General features: G+C 43.9%; 1 protein-coding gene across 6 annotated transcripts in view; it reads right to left on the bottom strand.

Moving 5' to 3' along the window:
• The window catches only part of LOC126106409 (gastrula zinc finger protein XlCGF57.1-like), a 327990-nt gene that overhangs the window by 226637 nt on the left and 79016 nt on the right, over positions 1-22337 (bottom strand). For 5 of the 6 annotated variants that reach the window (XM_049912684.1, XM_049912681.1, XM_049912682.1 and 2 more), the window contains one exon: positions 9730-9798. In XM_049912684.1, the coding sequence (XP_049768641.1) occupies positions 9730-9798 (69 nt within the window). The remainder of the gene's footprint in view (positions 1-9729; positions 9799-22337) is intronic. The other variant, XM_049912683.1, reaches the window with a different exon arrangement.

A 22337-nucleotide genomic window follows, 5' to 3' on the forward strand; every position in this document is an offset into this window, starting at 1 on the left:
GGATAAATTGTGGCCACTGTGTTCGGTACTTTATTTGCCAACCTGGCCCATTGAACCATAATATAGTAACACGCTGTAGTTTGCAGTTATACCTTCAGGGAGCAGACTGGCTGGGTTCTCCGCACCAGGGCAGTGTCTCCACTACGATGGATTCATTAGTCTTTGTATTTTCATACCGCTGCTTGAGACAGAGATCTTCCACTGATTACACACAGCACACTGTCACATGACTCAAGTCATAGCTCATAGTCTTACAACAATACTGTAGTTTCAAACCAAGGAGTGTTACTAGAACTTCCAGTCATAGAAGAATTATCCTGTTCATGGGAGCTAGTTTGTTTTTGCTGAAAACTAAGTGGACTGATACCACGTCTGAAGTGGTGCACTCTACATAAAGGACTGCTCCAAAGGTCTTTTCTGATGTGTCACACAATACATGGACTTGTGATTCACTGTCTTCAGGAACCCCAAACTATTGGGACATTGCAAAGTTGGTACTCACATTTACCAGTGTTTGCCAGATCGAGAGGTTACAGCTCATTTCAAGCAATTCCTCTTGAACAAATTCCCTGGAAAATTATTTTTGCTGTGATGGACACAGGGAACAACAGACCCAGTGGGTCATAGAATCTAGCAGTGCTTCAACACACTTATCACTTGGTGGCACGACATTCTATGATACTGTTGATGACGCTACTGTGCATAACATTGTATGTGTCAGTCTGCATTTTCCAGTGGACTCCCAGTGCCTCCATATTTGCAGTGTTTATGCACCTTTTGAGTGCCATATCTCAATCAGCTGGCTTCAGTGTGTGGTCCACTTTCCCATTGGCAGGCTGTTGGGTCCGAAGAGTGCTGTAAGCTTGTAATTCAAATTAATCAGTGCACTGAATAAACACTTCACAAGTTCTTGCCACATTAGAGCTGTAAATCTAAAGATTTAGACATTACCACCATCTTGATTGTCAGGAGATTAGATTTCGGTAGGTCATTCAGTATCTTAGTTGGCTGAATTATGTCATGGAGACATGGGAAAGTCACAGAACTTCCATACACTGCCAGAGATTATATCAATGTCTATCACTGAAGAACATTAGTAATGATGCTGACTTCATTATATGGTGGAAGAATCAACTGATTTCTCTGTTGCCTTTGAGCTTCAAGGACCTGTTTCTAAACACCACTAATTGAGTAGCCACTGCCCCAGTTAAAGTTTTTGTTGCACATTCTGACTGTGATGGCGTTTTTATGACAGAATAACAATAGACAGATGGATAGGATAATATTTCTGTTTTATCAAACACAATCGTACACTATGTGACCAGAAGTATCTAAACACCTAGCTGAAAGTGACTTACAATTTCACAGTGCCCTCCATCACTAATACTGGAATTCAGTACGGTGTTGGCCCACCCTTAGCCTTGATGACAGCTTCCACTCTCGCAGGCATACATTCTATCAGGTGCTGGAAGGTTTCTTGGGGAATGGCAGCCAATTTTTCATGGAGTGCTGCACTGAGGAGAGGTATCGATGTCAGTTGGTGAGGCCTGGCACGAAGTCGACATTCCAAAATATCCCAAAGGTGTTCTATAGGATTCAGGTCAGGAATCTGTGCAGGCCAGTTCATTACAGGGATGTTACTGTCGTTCAACCACTCCACCACAGGCCGTGCATTATGAACAGGTGTTCGATCATGTCGAAAGATGCAATTGTCATCCTCGAATTGCTCTTCAACAGTGGGAAGCAAGAAGGTGCTTAAAACATCAATGTAGGCCTGTGCTGTGATAGGCCATGCAAAATAACAAGGGGTGCAAGTCCCTCCATGAAAAACACTACCACACCATAACACAACCGCCTCCGAATTTTACTGTTGGCACTACACACACTGGCAGATGACATTCACCGGGCATTTGACATACCTACACCCTGCCATCGGATCGCCACATTGTATACCGCGATTCGTCACTCCACACAACATTTTTCCACAGTTCAATTTTCCAATGTTTGCACTCCTTACACCAAATGAGGCATCGTTTGGCATTTACTGGCATGGTGTGTCACTTATGAGCTGCGGCTCGACCATGACATCCAAGTTTTCTCACATCCCACCTGTTATATTACTTGCAGTGCATCCTGATGCAGTTAGGAATTCCTGTATTGTAGTGTCGCGGAATAGTAAAGAGTTGGAAACATGGAATATTGTCAAAGTTTCGTTGCCTATGCCGAGAGCCAGAGGCAGTAGGTTAGCCAGAGGTAAGAGGACTGCACATGTATGGAATGTGTGTGTCGTCACGCAGGGGCAATGGCCCGGTTACACACAACAGGCAAGAGAGAATTGTTTAGCATGCGGGTTTGTGTTAAACGGAGACTTTCGTAGAGTGTAAGACAGAAGTATAGCGTCAACTGTACTGCATGTCAGAACTTCATGTAAGTCTGCTGTAACAACACATAACTCTGTCGCAAGATCACCTAAGGGGCAAGTATGACAGATGAATCAGCAGTATAAGTGGAACGAATGCGTTCATTACAAACGAGCATGATGTCAGGACGTCGCTCGTGCTTCCTTTAAATACGCAATCTTTCATAGCAACAAGGCACTCCCAGTTAGACTTGCAGTTAGATGTGTACTGGGTCACTGCATAGCACTCAGCTCGGTGATCGACATGTTAATCTTTATTAAGGAGATGTTGCAGTAAGGGTGGCCCAACCAGCAGCAGACGTGTGGGGACAGTACCAGCTCTGGTCCTCTCTGCTGCCACTGTCAGTCATCAACCCAGGATTAGCAGACATCACGGCAGACTCGCTCGCCGCCAATGCTGACCACATCAGTGAGCTGTCGTCGAGATAGTGCGGGACCTAGGCCCTGTGCATCCGCCATCACAACCGGGTGAGCCGACAACACTGGGGGACTGCAGCCCGTTTTGCCCGTCCACTGCGGCCGAGCCACCAGGAGGAGCAGGGAAAAAGACGGGGTGGGATAGAGTACACTCCGCACTACAAGAACGCTTCTCGTGCTAACAGCACCAGGACTCCAACCCGGAGCCTCCTATGTGCAGTTGCTTGCTGTCTGCAGCCGAGCCGGCCGGAAAGCCAGGCACCGCCAGCCACACGCGGCCGGAGTAAGGACATTCCTCCGCTACGTCACAGCATGCGGCGCTGCACTAGCAAGACTGATGCGGCCCGGAGCTGATGTCATCACTACGAGTCAGCAAGGACTCGGGGAAGGTCGTTGATATCACCAAGCTCAGCCAGCCTGTGTTATGCAGGCCACATTGTACTTGGCAGGAATAAAGGTGTTATGAATTAAGAATGTTTCGTTGGCGTTTCTGACACGTCCACAGTCATTTCCTAGCATCCTGACAACTGGAGAGGTCACCGCTCGGCCATCCAGTCCACCGTAGGCGACCGGGACCACCAAGGCGCCTACAGTATGATGGTCTGGATAGATGTTTGCCTATTACACATTAGTAGCCTCTTCAGCTGTCGGCATTCTCTGTCAGTCAACACATGAGGTCGACCTGTATGCTTTTGTGCTGTACGTGTCCCTTCACATTTCCACTTCACTATCACATCGGAAACAGGGGCCTAGGAATGTTTAGGAGTGTGTAAATCTCGCTTACAGATGTATGACACAAGTGACAATCAATCACCTGACCACATTTGAAGTCCGTGAGTTCCGCGGAGCACACCATTCTGCTCTCTCACAATGTCTAATGACTACTGAGGTCACTGATATGGAGTACCTGGCAGTAGGTGGCACCACAATGCACCTAATATGAAAAGCATATGTTTTGGGGGGTGGGGGGTCCAAATACTTTTGACCACATAGAGTATGTTTGTTCATGAGGCTGCATTCAGCAGATCTGTTGAAATCATATCATTTAATACGGTGTAGGTGTTCTGTGCAGCTTTGTGAAATTGTCCTTATTGTCTGGTCAATGCAACTGCTACCACATTCGCAAGGTATTTTATACATTCCAGGAACACCAAGACTTTTTGTAGGTCCAAAGAAAGGAAAGAATGTAACTGGCCAATTATCTGCTGATGGCTGAGTATCTCTGTGTTTTTGTTTCTGACAGAAGTCTAGCTTAATATCTCAATTGCTGCAGCTGTTCTTCTCAAATATATTTCTTATATCTCAGAATCCATACGTTCCTTGTCATAGACAGATTTTGCTCTAACAAAATGAGTATTTAAAACTGGTTTTTTATTGGCTGGATGATTAAAAGCTTTGTGTACTGAAGTACATCTGCATCTACATACATATTCCACGAGCCACCAAATGGTGTATGGCAGAGCTTATCCTGTAACACTATCAATCATTTCCTTTTCTGTTCAACACACAGATAAAGAAAGGGAAAAATAACTGTCCATATGCCTCTATATGACATCACTTTCTCCTATCTTATCTTTATAGTTCTTATACAAAGTGTATGTCGATGGCAGTAAGATTGTTCTGCAGTAAGCTTCAAATGCCAGTTCCCCACATTTTCTCAATAGTGTTCTTGAAAAGAACACCTCTGAACTGCTTTGATGTCTTCCTTTAATCTGTCCAGTTGCAGATCCAAAACACTCAACCAGTACTCAAGAAAAGGTTGCATTAGAATCCTATATGCGGTCTCCTTTAGAGATGAACAACACTTTACTAAATTTCCTCCGATAAACCATAGTCGGCCATTAGCTTTTGCTACCACAATCCACACATGCTCTTTCCATTTCAAATCACTTTACAATGTGATGCCCAGATATTTAAACAACATGACTGTGTCAAGCAGGACACTACCAATGCTGTATCCAAACATTACGGGTTCATTTTCCTTACTCATCTGCATTAAGTTACATTTTTGAACATTTAGACCAAGCTGCCATTCACCACACCAACTAGAAATTTTGTCCAGGTCATATGGTATCACCCTACAGTCATTCAGCTTCAACATCATTCTGTATATCACAGCACCATCAGCCAACAATGCTTCCCTGGAGCACTCCTGATGATACCCCTGTCTCTGATGAACACTCACCATCAAGGACAACATACCAGGTTCTGTTACTTAAGAAGTCTTTGAGCGACTCACATATGTGGAAACTTATTCCATATGCTCATACTTTCTGCAGCATGGTACCATGTCAAATGCTTTTTTGGAATCTAAAAATATAGAATCTGCACATTGCCCTTTATCTATAGTTCACAGTATATCATGTAAGAAAAGAGCAAGCTGAGTTTTATGTGAGCGATGCTTTCAAAAACCACACTGACTCACGGACATAAGCTTTTTTCAGTCTCCAAGAAATTTATTATATTCAAACTGGGAATGTGTTCTAGAATTCTGTAGTAAAGTGATGTTATGGATACTGGTATGTAATTTTGTGGATCTGTTCTGTTAACCGTCTTACGTACAGGAGTCACCTGTGCTTTCTTACAGTCACTTGGAACTTTGCTTCAGGAGGTAGAATCACGATAAATGACAGTTAAGTAAGGGACCAATGCCATACCATACTCTTTGTAACACTGAACTGCGATTCCATCTGTACCTGGTGACTTATTTGTTTGCAACTCTTTCAGTTGTTTCTCTATGTGGTCTTTCTGATCATGGTGCACAGCTAGTTACAATATATGACATAGCTCCATTCAGCGATACTAAACAGTCCTCCAAAGTAGTACGTTCAGTCAACGATTTAACAATTGCAAATTTCAGGGAAAGCCTACAGCAGTTAGACTGGGATGAGGTGTACCATGAACCTGATGCCAATTTAAAATATAATTTATTTCATGACATTTTTGTAAATGCATTTCAAAACTGTTTCCCCAAGAAAATAGTTAAATATACTCGTAAGAAACCTTGTAACAAACCACGGCTTACTAAGGGTATAAAAATATCTTGTAACCGGAAAAGGGAAATGTATCTGACAGCAAGAAAAAGTAGTGACCCAGAAACTATCAAACATTACAAAAACTACTGTGTTATATTAAGAAAAGTTATTAAAAAATCCAGAAGTATGTGTATCATGTCTGAAATTAGCAACTCTGATAATAAAATTAAAACAATTTGGAATATTATTAAAAGAGAAACAGGTCAACCAAGAGCACAGGAACACAGTATTACCATCAAATTGAATGAAAACTTTACGAACAAAAAGTCAGGAGTTGAAAATATTTTTAACAATCATTTTCTAAATGTTGTGGATATAGTAGGATCCAGGTGTTCATTAGAAGATGCTAGGCTGTTAATGGAAGAGGCCATACCTATGCAATTTGATACAATTGAAATCTCACCCACTTCTCCCTCTGAAATTAGGAAAATAATAAACTTGCTTAAAAGCAAAAACTCACATGGAATTGACGGCATTTCCAGCAAAATACTAAAAGCTTGTTCTCAACAGATAAGTAAGATTCTCAGCCACCTGTGTAATAGCTCTCTGGAACAGGGCATTTTCCCTGATAGACTGAAATATGCTATTGTTATACCTTTGCATAAAAAGGGGGATAGATCTGATGTCAACAATTACCGTCCAATCTCCCTTCTAACAGCTTTATCCAAAATTTCTGAGAAAGTAATGTATTCAAGAGTAGCTTCACATATCTGTAACAATGAAGTACTAACAAAATGTCAGTTTGGTTTCCAGAAAGGTTTTTCAACAGAAAATGCCATATATGCTTTCACCAATCAAATTTTGAATGATCTGAATAACCGAACACCACCCATTGGGATTTTTTGTGATCTCTCAAAGGCTTTTGATTGTATAAATCGTGAAATTCTGCTAGACAAGCTCAAGTATTGTGGCATGAGTGGGACAGTGCACAAATTTAATTCATACCCAACTGGAAGAGTGCAGAAAGTTGAAATAAGTAGTTCTCATAATATGCAAAGATCAGCACATTCCTCAAACTGGGGAACTATCAAGAATGGGGTTCCACAAGGGTCAGTCTTGGGTCCTTTGTTGTTCTTAATATATATTAATGACTTGCCATTCTATATTCATGAAGAGGCAAAGTTAGTTCTCTTTGCTGATGATACAAGTATAGTAATCACACCTGACAAACAAGACTTAACTGATGAAATTGTCAAAACTGTCTTTCAGAAAATTACTAAGTGGTTCCTTGTAAACGGACTCTCACTGAATTTTGATAAGACACAGTACATACAGTTCCGTACAGTGAATGGTATGACACCATTAATAAATATAGACCTTAATCAGAAGCATATAGCTAAGGTAGAATATTCCAAATTTTTAGGTGTATCCATTGATGAAAGATTAAATTGGAAGAAACACATTGATGATCTGCTGAAACGTTTGAGTTCAGCTACTTATGCAATAAGGGTCATTGCAAATTTTGGTGATAATCATCTTAGTAAATTAGCTTACTACGCCTATTTTCACTCGTTGCTTTCATATGGCATCATATTTTGGGGTAATTCATCACTGAGGAATAAAGTATTTATTGCACAAAAGCGTGTAATCAGAATAATAGCTGGAGTCCACCCAAGATCATCCTGCTGACATTTATTTAAGGATCTAGGGATATTCACAGTAGCTTCTCAGTATATATACTCTCTTATGAAATTTGTTATTAACAACCAAACCCAATTCAAAAGTAATAGCAGTGTGCATAACTACAATACTAGGAGAAAGGATGATCTTCACTATTCAAGATTAAATCTAACTTTGGCACAGAAAGGGGTGAATTATACTGGCACTAAAGTCTTTGGTCACTTACCAAATAGTATCAAAAGTCTGACAGATAACCAACAAGTATTTAAGAAGAAATTAAAAGAATTTCTGAATGACAACTCCTTCTACTCCATAGAGGAATTTTAGATATAAATTAAAAAAAAAACAAAAACAAAAACAAAACAAAAATATTAATAAAAATAAAAAATAAAAAAAATAAAAAACACAAAAAATGAAAAATTTGTTATATTAACTTAAGTATGTTGTTAAATTAACTTAATTATGTCATGTATTGGAAAAATTTGACTCTTTCCACATCATTACGAAATATCGTATTCATGATCCATGGAACTAGTATTAATCTAATCCAATCTAATCTAATCTGATGCTGATTACTATGTCATCCACAAGGGACTCAGTGCTTTGGTCAAAGAATGGTATGTTTGTACGATCTGCCATATCTATACTGATGCCATCAATCTAGCCTGTTTGTGGCTACAAGGTGTAGTTTACATCCTTTCTGGGTTTTTTTTTTATGCATGTGTTGTTGTTCTTGTTGTTACGGCCTTCTGACCAAAGATTAGTATGATGCAGCTCTCCACTCCAGTCCAAACTGTGCGAGCCTGATCTCTACATAACTACTGCATGCTTCATCCACTTGAACTTGCTTACTGTAGTTAAGCCTTGTTCTCCCACCATATCCCTCCCTCCCCTGCTCCATTAGGACATTAGGAAAGATGTGTCACAATTTCTTTTTTCCTCCCAATTCAAATCCTAGTCATTAATCATTTGATCTACCCGTCTTATATTCAACAGTATTCTGTAGACATTTCAAAAACTTCTGTTCTCTGCTTGTCTGAACTGCTTTATCTTCTCTACTTCAGCTGGCATGAGTTACTTTACTGCCCAAACAGAAAAGCTCATTTACTACTTTTATCATCAATTTTCTTAATGTAATTTTATCAGTATCATCTTACTTGATTTGAGTACCATCTATTACCTTTCTTTTGCTTTTGTTGACAAACATCCTTTCAAGACATTATCCACTGCATTCAACTGCTCTTGCAAGTCCTTTGTTGTCTCTGATGGAATTACAATGTCATTAGCAAACCTCAAAGATTTTATTTCTTCTCCTTGGACTTCAATCCCCTTTCAAATTTCTCCTTGGTTTCATTTATTGTTTGATTCATGCAAAGATTGAAAAACACTGGAAATAGTCTACAACCCTGACTCATTTCCTTCTCAACAAATGCTTCCCTCTCACATCCCTTGACTAACATAACTTCAGTACAGTTTCTGTACACGTTCTCACTAAGTTTTCATTCCCTGTATTTCATCCCTGCTACCTTCAGTCAACATTGCCAAAAGCTTGCTCTAAATATACAAAAGCTATAAATGTAGTTTCTTCTTCCTTTAATCTGTCACTTATGACTGTCATATGGTCAGTATTGCCTGTGTATTCCTACATGTCTCCAGAAAACAAACTAATCTTCCTGAAGGTTGGCTACAGCCAGTTTCCCCATTCTTCTGTAAATAGTGTCAGTATGACTTATTAAATTGATGGGTTGGTAATATTTACACTGATCGGCACCTGCCAGTTGTAGAATTGGAATTATTTCATTCTCCTTTAAATCTAAGGGTATTCACCTGTCTCATATCTGGCACACCAGGTAGAATAGTTACACCATGGAGCTCAATCAATATGAGAGAATGTCATCTGCTCCATGAGTCTCATTTTGACACAGGCCTTTCAATGTGTTTTCTAATTCTTTTCTCAGTATCATATCTCCCCTCTTATCTTCATCTACTTCTTTTTCCATAATATTATCTTGAAATTTACTTCTCTTGTATAGCCCTTCTACATATTTCTTCCACTATTCAACTACCCTTTCTTTGCTCAGTATTGGCTTGCCAACCGAGCTCTTGGTATTCATACTGCTGCTGTTTCTTTGTTCACAGAGAATGAACAAATAAGTAAATAAATAAATAAACATACAAATAAATTACTATTATATGCTATGCAAAATAAGAAGAATAGAAAGGTAAAGACACACTCACCTCTTTAGTAAAGCTTAGTGGGTCCTGTGCACTACTATGGCATTCAGGCATCTCCCATTCCTGCAGACCCTGAAAAGGACACTGAGTTACTCTTGGATGTGACACAATGTCAGTATACACACTTAAGTCACATCATGACCCCCACCCATGTTTCGTCTACAATGTGCAACAAATTACATGTGCAGAGCCAGCTCTAGGTAATTTGGCGCCCTTAGAACGCCCCCCCCCCCCCCCCCAAAATGAAGTTATAATAGTATGTTTCTTATGCCTAATACAATGCTGTCCACCTAAGGTAGGTGTCAAATAGCAGCTGTCAGTTTGCCAACCAGATACTTGTATGGCCACCTTGTTCTTGTTCTACATATATATTCTGCAGACAATGAAGTGCATGGCTGACAGTACTTAGCACAGACCACATGTTACAGTTTATTTCCATTCCAGCCACGTATGAAATGATGGATGACTGACTGCTTAAGTCTCATTTACACTGGAGTGAATGGAAGCAAACACAAGGAATGAGCATTTTCAGACAATTCAACAGTGTTCATTCCCATTGACTTGTATCTGTGAACAAATGTTTATACTGGAGGGACAGGGAGACAACATGAGAGAATGCGTCAAAACATGTCAGTTGTACAAAGTTATGATTGTTTCAGTATTTTGTTTTCATTTATTTATTTTTATTGTCGTGTTAGTGATCATCACACACTCCACTGGATACAATACTAGTTGTAACACCAATCAAGAACTCTGATAGAGAGGTAAGATTACTTTGCACTGTCAGTATGCCGTTTTTGATGAAGGACGAAAAATGGCATAGGTGTCTGAATTTGTGTGCAAGAGTGAAATGTGTGGACGGATTGCACTAACACTGAATTGCTGCTCCAGTTTTACGTAACATTATTCCCAGAATTTCATATGTCATTTGCCACTTTTTACTAGTGAACAGGGGTTGACTGGAGGTTCACGAACTTACACCACTTATTGCCCGAACTGCGTTTCTGAGTCAAAAATATTCTTTTAGACTGGGAAATAGTTACCCCAACATATAATACCATACAACATTGAAAATGTGATACTGAAAAGGACCATTGCAATTTACAAAGGCATACACAATACCAAGGTCAGGCTTCGAACCATCAGTGTAAACAAAGACACTGTCCCCAAGCTGCATGCAAAGTTCGAGAAACTCACTATGAAACACCAGCCCAGTAGTAGTGACCTTAGGGAGTGAATAGAATCCGAAATGAACACAGACCTCAGCATGAAGCCAGGCTGGTGAAGTGCTTGCAGCTATGGGGAACGTGTTAGGAAGAGAAAAGCAAAGCTGTCGCAGCAACAAACAAAAGTGAACTCCGACACGATAGGCACAGGTCATACTGGTGATCAATGGAATCATCAAAGGAAAGGGAGCGAAGGACGGGTGACCAGTCACATAAGACAGACAGCTTGCGTAATGACTGAGGAGAACATCACACCAGTAGGACAACAGGAAGTCAGCAGCCTCAGCATAACAACGGGACTAGTGTAGAAGGCACCAGTGGCTGAACATATCCTGCAAATGATGGATGGTGTTAAGATGACGGATATGCGGATGAATATACGATACACCAATAATGCAACTTTGAATGGACATGGGCCATGTATAAATGGAGGAGGATGGACCGAACTGCTCCCCACGAGGTACTGCCTAAAACACGTGGCACACTGAGGAAGCGAGTGCAATGAGTTGCCAGAAAAGAGATGTGGGAAGACCAACAATTTCCTATCCCATGCAAGTCTCAAGAATTTTGCTGTGTCAGCGAATGGAAGAAGTAATGGGCTGAGACATAGGAATGGGGGAAGAAATTCCTGGTGCTGCCAGAAATTCATGCAGACAGTCTTGTCAGCAAAAAAAGTGGAAGCCATTGTTGATATTCCACAAATAAAGACGGTTAAGATGATAAAGACATCACTGAAGACACCACTCAAGTAGACAGGTTCATCAACGAAAAGAGAGGCTGAGATACCTGCCGAGTAGCAATCCATAATAGGTTAATGGCTATGGCAAATAAGACAACACTGATCACAAAACTCTGAAGCACCCAGTTCTCTGGAACAAGTGTCCAACAGAGCCAAGCCCACATGTATCTTAAAAACATGTTCTTTTAAAAATTCCTGGATAAAAAGGGCCAGGTGATCTCAGAAGCCCCATTTGTACATAATACACAGGATGCCCATTCTCCAGCATGTGTTATATGCCTTCTCCAAATCAAAAAACACAACTACAGTTTGACACTTACACAAAAAAAATTGTTCATAATATGAGTTGACAAGGTGATGAGATGATCAAACTGCAGAGGAGTGCCTATGGGATCCACCTTGGGCTTTAGTGAGGAGATTCCAAGAATTGAGCCACCACACAGCTTACCATTAATCATATATTCTGTCACATCACAGGGAGTACTGGTGAGGGAAATTATGTGGTAGTTGGAAGGAAAGTATTTGTTATTACCATGCTTAGGTACAGGAATGACAATGGCCTCACACCAGCAACTGGGAAATGTGCCATCTATCCAAATGCGATTATATGTATGGAGGAGAAAGCACAGACCTTCAGGAGATAGGTGTTGAAACATCTGAATGTGAATACCATCCAGGCCTGAAGTGATGACCTGGATGGAAAGAGTGCTCCCTCATAGTAAAAACAGTATTTTTGTCTCCACAATGCTGGGAGGTGAAAGATATTTTACTTGCCTCTGCTGCCCATTTAAAAGGGAGGAAGGCACGATGGCAGTGGGTGAAACTCAAAATGTCTGCAAAATATCAGCTGAAGGTGTTGGAGATATCAAGAGGGTCTACAATGACATTGTTCACTACGGTCAGATCAGGAACCAGGGAATGAAGCATGTCCCTGAAAGGCAACACAGATTGCCCCAAACAACAGAAGAGGGAGTAAAATTGTTAAACGAGCTTTGAAAAGGATGCCAACTAGTTGTTTTGCTACTCCTAAAATGTAGTGACATTGCACATGTAACTGTTTATAACAAATACAGTTCACAAGTGTGGGATAGCTTTTAAAAATGTGGAGAGCATGTCTCTGTGCACGGATTGCATCACAGCACTCCTGAGTCCACCAGTAGATGAAGGCACGTGACAGTGAGGAAGAGGAGCAAGGTATGGAATGTTCCATGGCAGTTAGGATAGCCTTTGTAAGGTATGCTACCTGTTCATCAATGCAGATGAAATGATATTCATTGAAAGTGGACAGAGAGGAATAGAGCTACCAGTCAGCCTTGGAAAGCTGTGCCAGTTGATTGGATGCACAGATGGGATAGGCATCAGCAAACGAATAACACAGGGGAAAGGGTCACTTGAATGTGCATTGGAGAACACAGACTAATCGAGGTGGCGAGCACGCTGAGTAGTGCAGATTGAGAGGTGCAAATGGGGAAAAGGAGAGCTCGGAATCAGAAAGAAATGTGGGCGTGCTCATTTCAAACAGATTAGATTGAGCTAGTTGAAGATATCCACCAGGATAGAGCCTCTCAGATAGGAGCATGGAGAGCTCCAAATGGAATGATGGTCACTGAAGCAGCTGAGCAGCAAAAATGGAGGGGGAAGTTGAGCAATAAGTTTCAACATGTTGCCCTGGTGACAGCAGAAGACAAGAGTGAGTAGACGTTGCAAAGAGAGAAAGTGAAAGTGGGAAGGGAAAGACAGGCAAGAACACCTTGAAGCTGGGTGCGACTATAGATGAGGTCTCGAATGACCAATGTGACTCCCCCATGAGCTGGAGTCGCCGCCTCAAGGGGAAGGTCAAAAAAGACTGAAGTGAAGTGTGGGAGGTGAAAGTAATCATGAGGGCATAATTTTGTTTCCTGGTGGCAGAAATCAACTGGACACTATAATCGGAAGATGAACTGTAATTCAATCCTATTGGATTTGATGCCATGAATGTTCCATTGGAGAATAACCACATCCGATGATAGAAAGGAGGTAGGTCACATACGGGGGCAGTCCTCATAGTGGCTGTTGAGTGCCAGAATTCAAACGCACACAATGATCAGGTTCAGAGGCTGGAGGATCCTGGTCCATTAGTTCAACTGAGGTGTAAGTATTCGCCTTCGGTTAGCCAGCGGTGGTGGTTAGTGGTGCGTCCCTGTGAAATGGAGCTCAGACGTGTGATGGCATCACATGGTGACATTGTTGCAGAAGAAAGCGGTGGTGGTTAGTGGTGCGTCCCTGTGAAATGGAGCTCAGACGTGTGATGGCATCACATGGTGACATTGTTGCAGAAGAAAGCGGTGGTGGTTAGTGGTGCGTCCCTGTGAAATGGAGCTCAGACGTGTGATGGCATCACATGGTGACATTGTTGCATTTTTCAGGTGCAGATCCAAATGATGGCTGGCTAGATGTACACAGAAAGTCACCGCAAGAGTACTACTTTTTGGATTTCTGTGCTTCTGTTTGCAAGGCATGCAATTTTGCTGATGCAAGCAAAGGTTTATTGGTATGGTGTGCACCTGCAGCAGGTGAAGATGAAGGTGTGAGCTTGGAACTGGACAATTACACAACTGTGGGCTAAATTGGAAGTCACTGCATAGCCATGTCCTTCATAGGCTGGGGTGTTGCAAGAACTGCTATTTGTAGCAACACATGGGATTCAGGATATATGGTACGACAGTATCATAGCCAGCCTTAATTTTTGATGGAAGTACCACATGGTCAAATGTGAGGAACAGAGTGCAGGTTGGCACTAAATCTTTATCAACCCTTTTCATGATGCAATGAATCGGTCACTCCCTGGTCAGCGAGAGAGGCTGTTATTTCAGCCTTGGTTAGACCATCAAGCAGCCAAGTGTACATGACACCACAGGAGGAATTCAGAGTGTGGTGGGCCACTACTTTAATGAGATAACTGTGAAGAAGTGTTGTATTAAGCAGTTTCTGTGTTTGAAAAGCACTATCCATCTCCAAAAGCTAGGGCAACTGAGGGCTGGACTTCACAGGACCAGTAATGGCATCTACATCTTTGTGAGTAACAAATGGATTAATCGCTTTTCGACCCGGGGCTGGGAATTATGCATTACCCAGTCATCTTTTAAATGTCAAACACTTGGGCCAAGCTTCAGGAATGCACAGGAGAAGAAAAGGAAAAAGAGAGACCTCAAATGCTAACTTGGAGGAAGGGTAACAAAAGGAAGGACAAGGAAAGAAAGATGAGTGGACAGGATGAATCGATACACAGTTTTACCAAGAATTTCAGTTTCTCAAAGGAGGGAGGGGGAAAGACAAGCAGGAGCACAGAAATGCAGCACGGAAAGAGAAGCAGTGCTGCAAAGGCTCTCTTATCTTGTATTTGTGTTCCTTACACAACATGTCTGCTGGAGGCAGGATCATTCTGCAGTCTGTCACAAATGCAGGTTCTCTAAACTTTCTCAATAGTATTCCACAAAACAAAAAAATATCTTCTTCGCTCAACGATTCCAATTTGAGTTCATGTAGCATTTTGGTAACACTTGATCAAATTTACTGGCAACAAACCCAGCAGCACATCTCTGAATTGCTATGTCATCTTCCTTTAATCTGACCTAGTGGGGATCCAAAACACTCAAGCAGTACTCAAGAATGGGCCACACAAGTGTTTTGTATGTTGTCTCCATTGTAGATGAATAACACTTTCCTAGAATTCTCCCAATAAACTTAAGTTGTCCATTTGCCTTCCCTACAATTAACCCCACAGTCTTGCTCCACTTTGAGTCACACTGCAATGTTACATCTAGATTCTTAACATACATGACTGTGCCAAGCAGCACACCACTAATACTAAATCAAACAATGGAAAATCCAGGGCAGAATGCAACAATATTGTGAGAAGGAAAGTTGCTACTCACCATATAGCAGAAACGCTGAGTCACAGATAGATATCCCCACCCAGTTGCCACTCCCATCATGTACTGATCCTGTTGCTCGCAGTGTGGTGTGGTTTCAGTTGCCTGAGACTGCAGTCGTATGTGTGAGTTGCATCTGAGTGTGTGTGTGTGTGTGTGTGTGTGTGTGTGTGTGTGTGTGTGTGTGTGTGTGTGTGGTATTTTTTTTTTTTTTTTTTTTTTTGTGGTTTTAGGGCGCAAAACTGCTGTGGTCATTAGCGCCCGGTCCGGAACTTAAGAAACAGTAAAAAATCTAAAATAGAAACCAGCAGCAGTGGGAACGAAAGTCAGAAAAGTGGAGAAACTAAAAGCAGAAGGAAGGCTTAAAAATCCACTACAGAAAGGGGTTGGGTATCCCAAAAAAAAAAAAATCAAATAACTGACATCATTTCACTGGCACGAATGAATTCTAGAACGTGATCGGCCGATAGCGTGTCATCTGCTAAAATTGACGATATATCAGGCGACAGCTGTAGACAGGCACGTAACGGATTAAAATAGGGGCACTCAATTAAAAGGTGTCTTACCGTCCACAGCTGAGAGCAGTGGGGACAGAGTGGGGGAGGATCACCGCTTAAAAGATGTAGATGGCTAAAAAGGCAGTGCCCTATCCGGAGTCTAGTTAAAATCACCTCCTCCCGACGACGCGCTCGGGAAGAGGTCCAAGCACAAGGAAGAGTTTTTACGTCCCGCAATTTATTTTGGGGAAGTGTCGACCAGTGCGCGTGCCATAAATGAACAACACGACGACATAAAACGCTCCGTAGATCGGCGACGGGAATCGATGGAATAGCTGGCCGAAGAAGAGAGACTGCAGCCTTGGCTGCAATATCGGCCACCTCATTTCCGCAGATACCAACGTGTCCCGGGAGCCAGAGGAACGCCACCGAGACGCCCCCCAGGTGGAGCAAGTGCAGACAGTCCTGAATCCGGTGGACCAGAGGGTGCACAGGATAAAGAGCTTGGAGACTGAGGAGAGAGCTGAGAGAATCGGAGCAGATAACGTACTGTATCTGCTGATGGCGGCGGATGTAGTGAACAGCCTGGAGAACAGCATAAAGCTCCGCAGTATAGACCGAACACTGGTCGGGAAGCCGAAAGTGATTTGGGGTGTCGCCAACAACATAGGCACTCCCTACACGTAACGATGTTTTCGAGCCGTCGGTGTAAATAAATGTGGCGTCCGTCATTTGTGCACATAGAGCAGCAAATGCCCGACGATAAACAAGTGAAGGGGTACCATCCTTGGGAAATCGACAAAGGTCACGGAGCAGGCAGATCCGGGGACGGAGCCAAGGCGGTGCTGTACCCCAAGTTGTCAAGAAGGTTTTTGGAAAGCGGAAGGAAAGAGAATGGAGCAGTTGACGGAAGCGGACTCCTGGTGGTAGTAGGGAGGAGGGGCGGCCTGCATACCCTACATCAAAGGAGGCGTCGAAAAATATGTCATGGGCTGGATTAGCAGGCATGGAAGACAGATGGCTGGCATAACGACTCAGAAGGACTGCTCGCCGATTGGACAGCGGAGGTTCAGCAGTCTCAGCATAAAGGCTTTCCACAGGGCTGGTGTAAAAAGCTCCAGACACTAAACGTAATCCACGGTGGTGGATAGAGTTGAGACGCCGAAGAATAGACGGCCGAGCAGAGGAGTAGACTATGCTTCCATAGTCCAATTTCGAGCGCACTAAGGCGGAGAAGGACCACTCGGTCGCTCCCCAGGAGGTACCATTCAGGACACGGAGGGTGTTGAGGGATCGCAGACAGCGAGCCGAAAGATACGAAATGTGGGAGGACCAGCATAGTTTCCTGTCAAACATAAGACCCAAGAATTTAGCGACATCTGAAAACGGAAGGTTGACAGGTCCTAGATGTAAGGAGGGTGGAAGAAACTCCTTACGTCGCCAAAAATTAACACAAACGGTCTTACTGGGAGAGAAACGGAAGCCGGTTTCGATGCTCGAAGAGTGGAGGCGATCGAGACATCCTTGAAGACGCCGTTCAAGAAGGCTGGTCCGTTGAGAGCTGTAGTAGATCACAAAATCGTCCACAAAGAGGGAGCCCGAGACATCAGGAAGGAGACAATCCATAATTGGATTGATGGCAATGGCAAACAGTACAACACTCAGCACGGAGCCCTGGGGTACCCCGTTTTCTTGGGAGAATCCTCGCACCAATGAAAAAATGGCTGACATTGAAATAAGTGTCCAAGGAATAGAAAAGCAACTGGAATCACTCAACAGAGGAAAGTCCACTGGACCTGACGGGATACCAATTCGATTCTACACAGAGTACGCGAAAGAACTTGCCCCCCTTCTAACAGCCGTGTACCGCAAGTCTCTAGAGGAACAGAAGGTTCCAAATGATTGGAAAAGAGCACACGTAGTCCCAGTCTTCAAGAAGGGTCGTCGAGCAGATGCGCAAAACTATAGACCTATCTCTCTGACGTCGATCTGTTGTAGAATTTTAGAACATGTCTTTGCTCGAGTATCATGTCGTTTTTGGAAACTCAGAATCTACTATGTAGGAATCAACATGGATTCCGGAAACAGCGATCGTGTGAAACCCAACTCGCTTTATTTGTTCATGAGACCCAGAAAATATTAGATACAGGCTCCCAGGTAGACGCCATTTTCCTTGACTTCCGGAAGGCGTTCGATACAGTTCCGCACTGTCGCCTGATAAACAAAGTAAGAGCCTACGGAATATCAGACCAGCTGTGTGGCTGGATTGAAGAGTTTTTAGCAAACAGAACACAGCATGTTGTTCTCAATGGAGAGACATCTACAGACGTTAAAGTAACCTCTGGCGTGCCACAGGGGAGTGTTATGGGACCATTGCTTTTCACAATATATATAAATGACCTAGTAGATAGTGTCGGAAGTTCCATGCGGCTTTTCGCGGATGATGCTGTAGTATACAGAGAAGTTGCAGCATTAGAAAATTGTAGCGAAATGCAGGAAGATCTGCAGCGGATAGGCACTTAGTGCAGGGAGTGGCAACTGACCCTTAACATAGACAAATGTAATGTATTGCGAATACATAGAAAGAAGGATCCTTTATTGTATGATTATATGATAGCGGAACAAACACTGGTAGCAGTTACTTCTGTAAAATATCTGGGAGTATGCGTGCGGAACGATTTGAAGTGGAATGATCATATAAAATTAATTGTTGGTAAGGCGGGTACCAGGTTGAGATTCATTGGGAGAGTCCTTAGAAAATGTAGTCCATCAACAAAGGAGGTGGCTTACAAAACACTCGTTCGACCTATACTTGAGTATTGCTCATCAGTGTGGGATCCGTACCAGATCGGGTTGACGGAGGAGATAGAGAAGATCCAAAGAAGAGCGGCGCGTTTCGTCACAGGGTTATTTGGTAACCGTGATAGCGTTACGGAGATGTTTAACAAACTCAAGTGGCAGACCCTGCAAGAGAGGCGCTCTGCATCGCGGTGTAGCTTGCTCGCCAGGTTTCGAGAGGGTGCGTTTCTGGATGAGGTATCGAATATATTGCTTCCCCCTACTTATACCTCCCGAGGAGATCACGAATGTAAAATTAGAGAGATTAGAGCGCGCACAGAGGCTTTCAGACAGTCGTTCTTCCCGCGAACCATACGCGACTGGAACAGGAAAGGGAGATAATGACAGTGGCACGTAAAGTGCCCTCCGCCACACACCGTTGGGTGGCTTGCGGAGTATAAATGTAGATGTAGATGTAGATGTAGAAAGTATGGGAGAGAGTAGTGTTCACCCGCACCCTAAATGTGCGCTCTGCCATAAATTCGCGAAGAAAAAGGGGCAGCCGACCTCGAAAGCCCCAAGAGAACAGTGTGCGGAGGATACCTGTCCTCCGACAGGTATCGTATGCTCTCTCCAGATCAAAAAATATTGCTACTGTTTGGCGTTTCCGGAGAAAATTGTTCATGATATAAGTGGAGAGAGCAACCAGATGGTCAACGGCAGAACGATGCTTTCGGAATCCGCATTGGGCAGGTGTTAAAAGACTGCAGGACTCCAGCCACCACGCTAGACGGTAATTCACCATACGCTCCAAAACCTTACAGACACTACTCGTGAGAGAAATGGGGCGATAGCTAGAGGGGAGATGTTTGTCCTTTCCAGGTTTCGGAACGGGAATGACGATAGCTTCCCGCCATCGTCTGGGAAAAGTACTGTCGGTCCAAAATCGATTATAAAGGCGAAGGAGGTATTGCAGACTATGGGTTGATAAATGCAGCAACATTTGGACGTGGATACCATCCGGTCCTGGGGTGGAGGAGCGAGAAGAAGAGAGTGCATGTTGGAGTTCCCGCATGGAGAAAACAGTATTATAGCTTTCGCGATTTTGAGAGGAGAAAGCAAGAGGTCGCACTTCCGCTGCACGTTTCTTCAGGAGAAACACTGGCGGGTAATTGGAAGAGCTCGAAATCTCAGCAAAGTGCTGACCCAACGAGTTAGAAACTGCGACGGGGTCCACGAATGTATCATGCGCGACAGTGAGCCCAGAGACCGGGGAGAAACTAGGCGCGCCTGAGAACCGTCGAAGCCGACTCCAAACTTCCGAGGAGGGAGTGAAGGTGTTAAATGAGCTAATAAAGAATTTCCAGCTTGCCTTCTTGCTATCGCGGATGACGCGACGGCATCGCGCACGGAGCTGCTTATAGCGGATACAGTTGGCCAAAGTAGGATAGTGACGGAAGATGCGAAGAGCACGTCGCCGCTCACGTAGTCCGTCACGGTATGCCTCGTTCCACCAAGGAACTGGGGGGCGCCGGGGCAATTCGGAGGTGCGTGGTATTGAACGTTCCGCAGCTGTAAGAATAACGTCGGTAATATGTGTGACCTCATCGTCGACGCTGGGAAAGCGACGGTCATCGAATGTCGCTAGAGACGAAAAAAGTGTCCAATCAGCTTGGGCAAACTTCCAGCATCGCGGGCGCATATATGGTAGTTGAGGCTGCAGTCTGAGGACACATGGAAAGTGGTCACTCGAGTGTGTATCATCGAGGGCGAACCATTCGAAGTGCCGAGCCAGCGGAACAGTACCGACTGCAAGGTCCAAATGAGATAAATTTGTCATGGAGGCAGACAAAAATGTGGGGACCCCAGTGTTGAGGCAAACTAGATCCGCTTGGTGGAAGACGTCTAGCAATATGGAGCCACGTGGACAAGGATGTGGAGATCCCCAAAGCGGGTGGTGGGCATTGAAGTCCCCATCCAGCAAATAGGGGGGCTGGAAGCTGACCAAGAAGATGAAGGAGATCAGCTCGTGCCATTGGTGTGGACGATGGAATGTATACAGTACAAAGAGAGAACGTGTATCCGGAAAGGAAAAGACGGACGGCGACAGCTTGGAAGGAAGTGTTTAAGGGGATTGGGTGATAATGGAGAGTATCATGGAGAAGAATCATGAGTCCTCCATGGGCTGGAGAGCCTTCAACAGAGGGGAGATCATATCGGACGCACTGAAAATGAGGGAGAACAAAGCGGTCATGGGGACGCAGCTTTGTTTCCTGAAGACAAAAGATGACTGGCGAGTAGGATCGTAAGAGGATCAACAATTCATCCCTATTGGCTCGAATGCTGTGGATATTCCAGTGGATAATGGACATGGGGTGAACAGAAAATGGAGGAATGTGATCAAAGTTGCTGTCAACACAAAGACTGCTCGGAGCTAGCGACCGACAGCATGGAATGGCAGTCAGCCGAAGGCAGAAGATCCTGATCCATAGGTTGGTCAGGAGCAGCTCCTGCCACCAGTGATCGGCCGGTTGACCGGCCACCAGCAGTGCGCCTCGGCAACACAGAAGACGGCCGAGGGCGATTTCCGCCAGGTGGTGCTGTAGATGGGACACGCCTTGGCGGAGAAGGAGAGGAACTGGGTTTCTTTGTAGCCTTCTTAGAAGTATGATGTTTAGATGAAGGAGGAACCGATGGTTGGGAAGGTGCGGTACGTAAAAACTCTTCACGAGTATGCTCTTTTTTGGAAGGCTTGGTGTCGGACTTTGGGGCTCGAGATTTAGCAGAACCCGATGAAGGGTGAGCCATAGAGTGGGCAGGAGAAAGTGGTGAGGTTGAACGGGCGATCTTTGCGCTGGCCGATCTGATGACCGTGGCACTAAAGGTGAGGTCGCAAGTCTGCGTGGCCGCCTCCTTTGTTGGCCGAGGAGAAGCAAGGACAGTGCTGTATTTTCCTGCCTGAGGCACGGTGGGCTGTCGACTGGCGAATAATTTTCGAGCAGCAAAGGTCGACACCTTTTCCTTCACTCTTATTTCCTGGATGAGCTTTTCGTCCTTAAAAATGGGGCAATCTCGAGAGGAAGCAGCGTGGTCACCCATACAGTTGATGCAGCGAGGGGATGGAGGTGGACAAGCACCCTCATGGGCATCCTTGCCACACGTAACATTTGGCCGAATTGGAACAGGACTGGCTGGTGTGATTGAACCGCTGACACCGATAGCAACGCGTAGGGTTTCGGACATAAGGGCGAACGGAAATTATCTCATAGCCTGCTTTGATTTTCGATGGGAGTTGAACTTTGTCAAATGTCAAGAAGACAGTGCGGGTTGGAATGATGTTCGTGTCAACCCTTTTCATAACTCTATGAACAGCCGTTACGCCCTGGTCAGACAGGTAGTGCTGAATATCTTCGTCAGACAATCCATCGAGGGAGCGTGTATAAACGACCCCACGCGAGGA

Source organism: Schistocerca cancellata, chromosome 10 (assembly GCF_023864275.1).
Source record: "Schistocerca cancellata isolate TAMUIC-IGC-003103 chromosome 10, iqSchCanc2.1, whole genome shotgun sequence".
Taxonomy (NCBI): domain Eukaryota; kingdom Metazoa; phylum Arthropoda; class Insecta; order Orthoptera; family Acrididae; genus Schistocerca; species Schistocerca cancellata.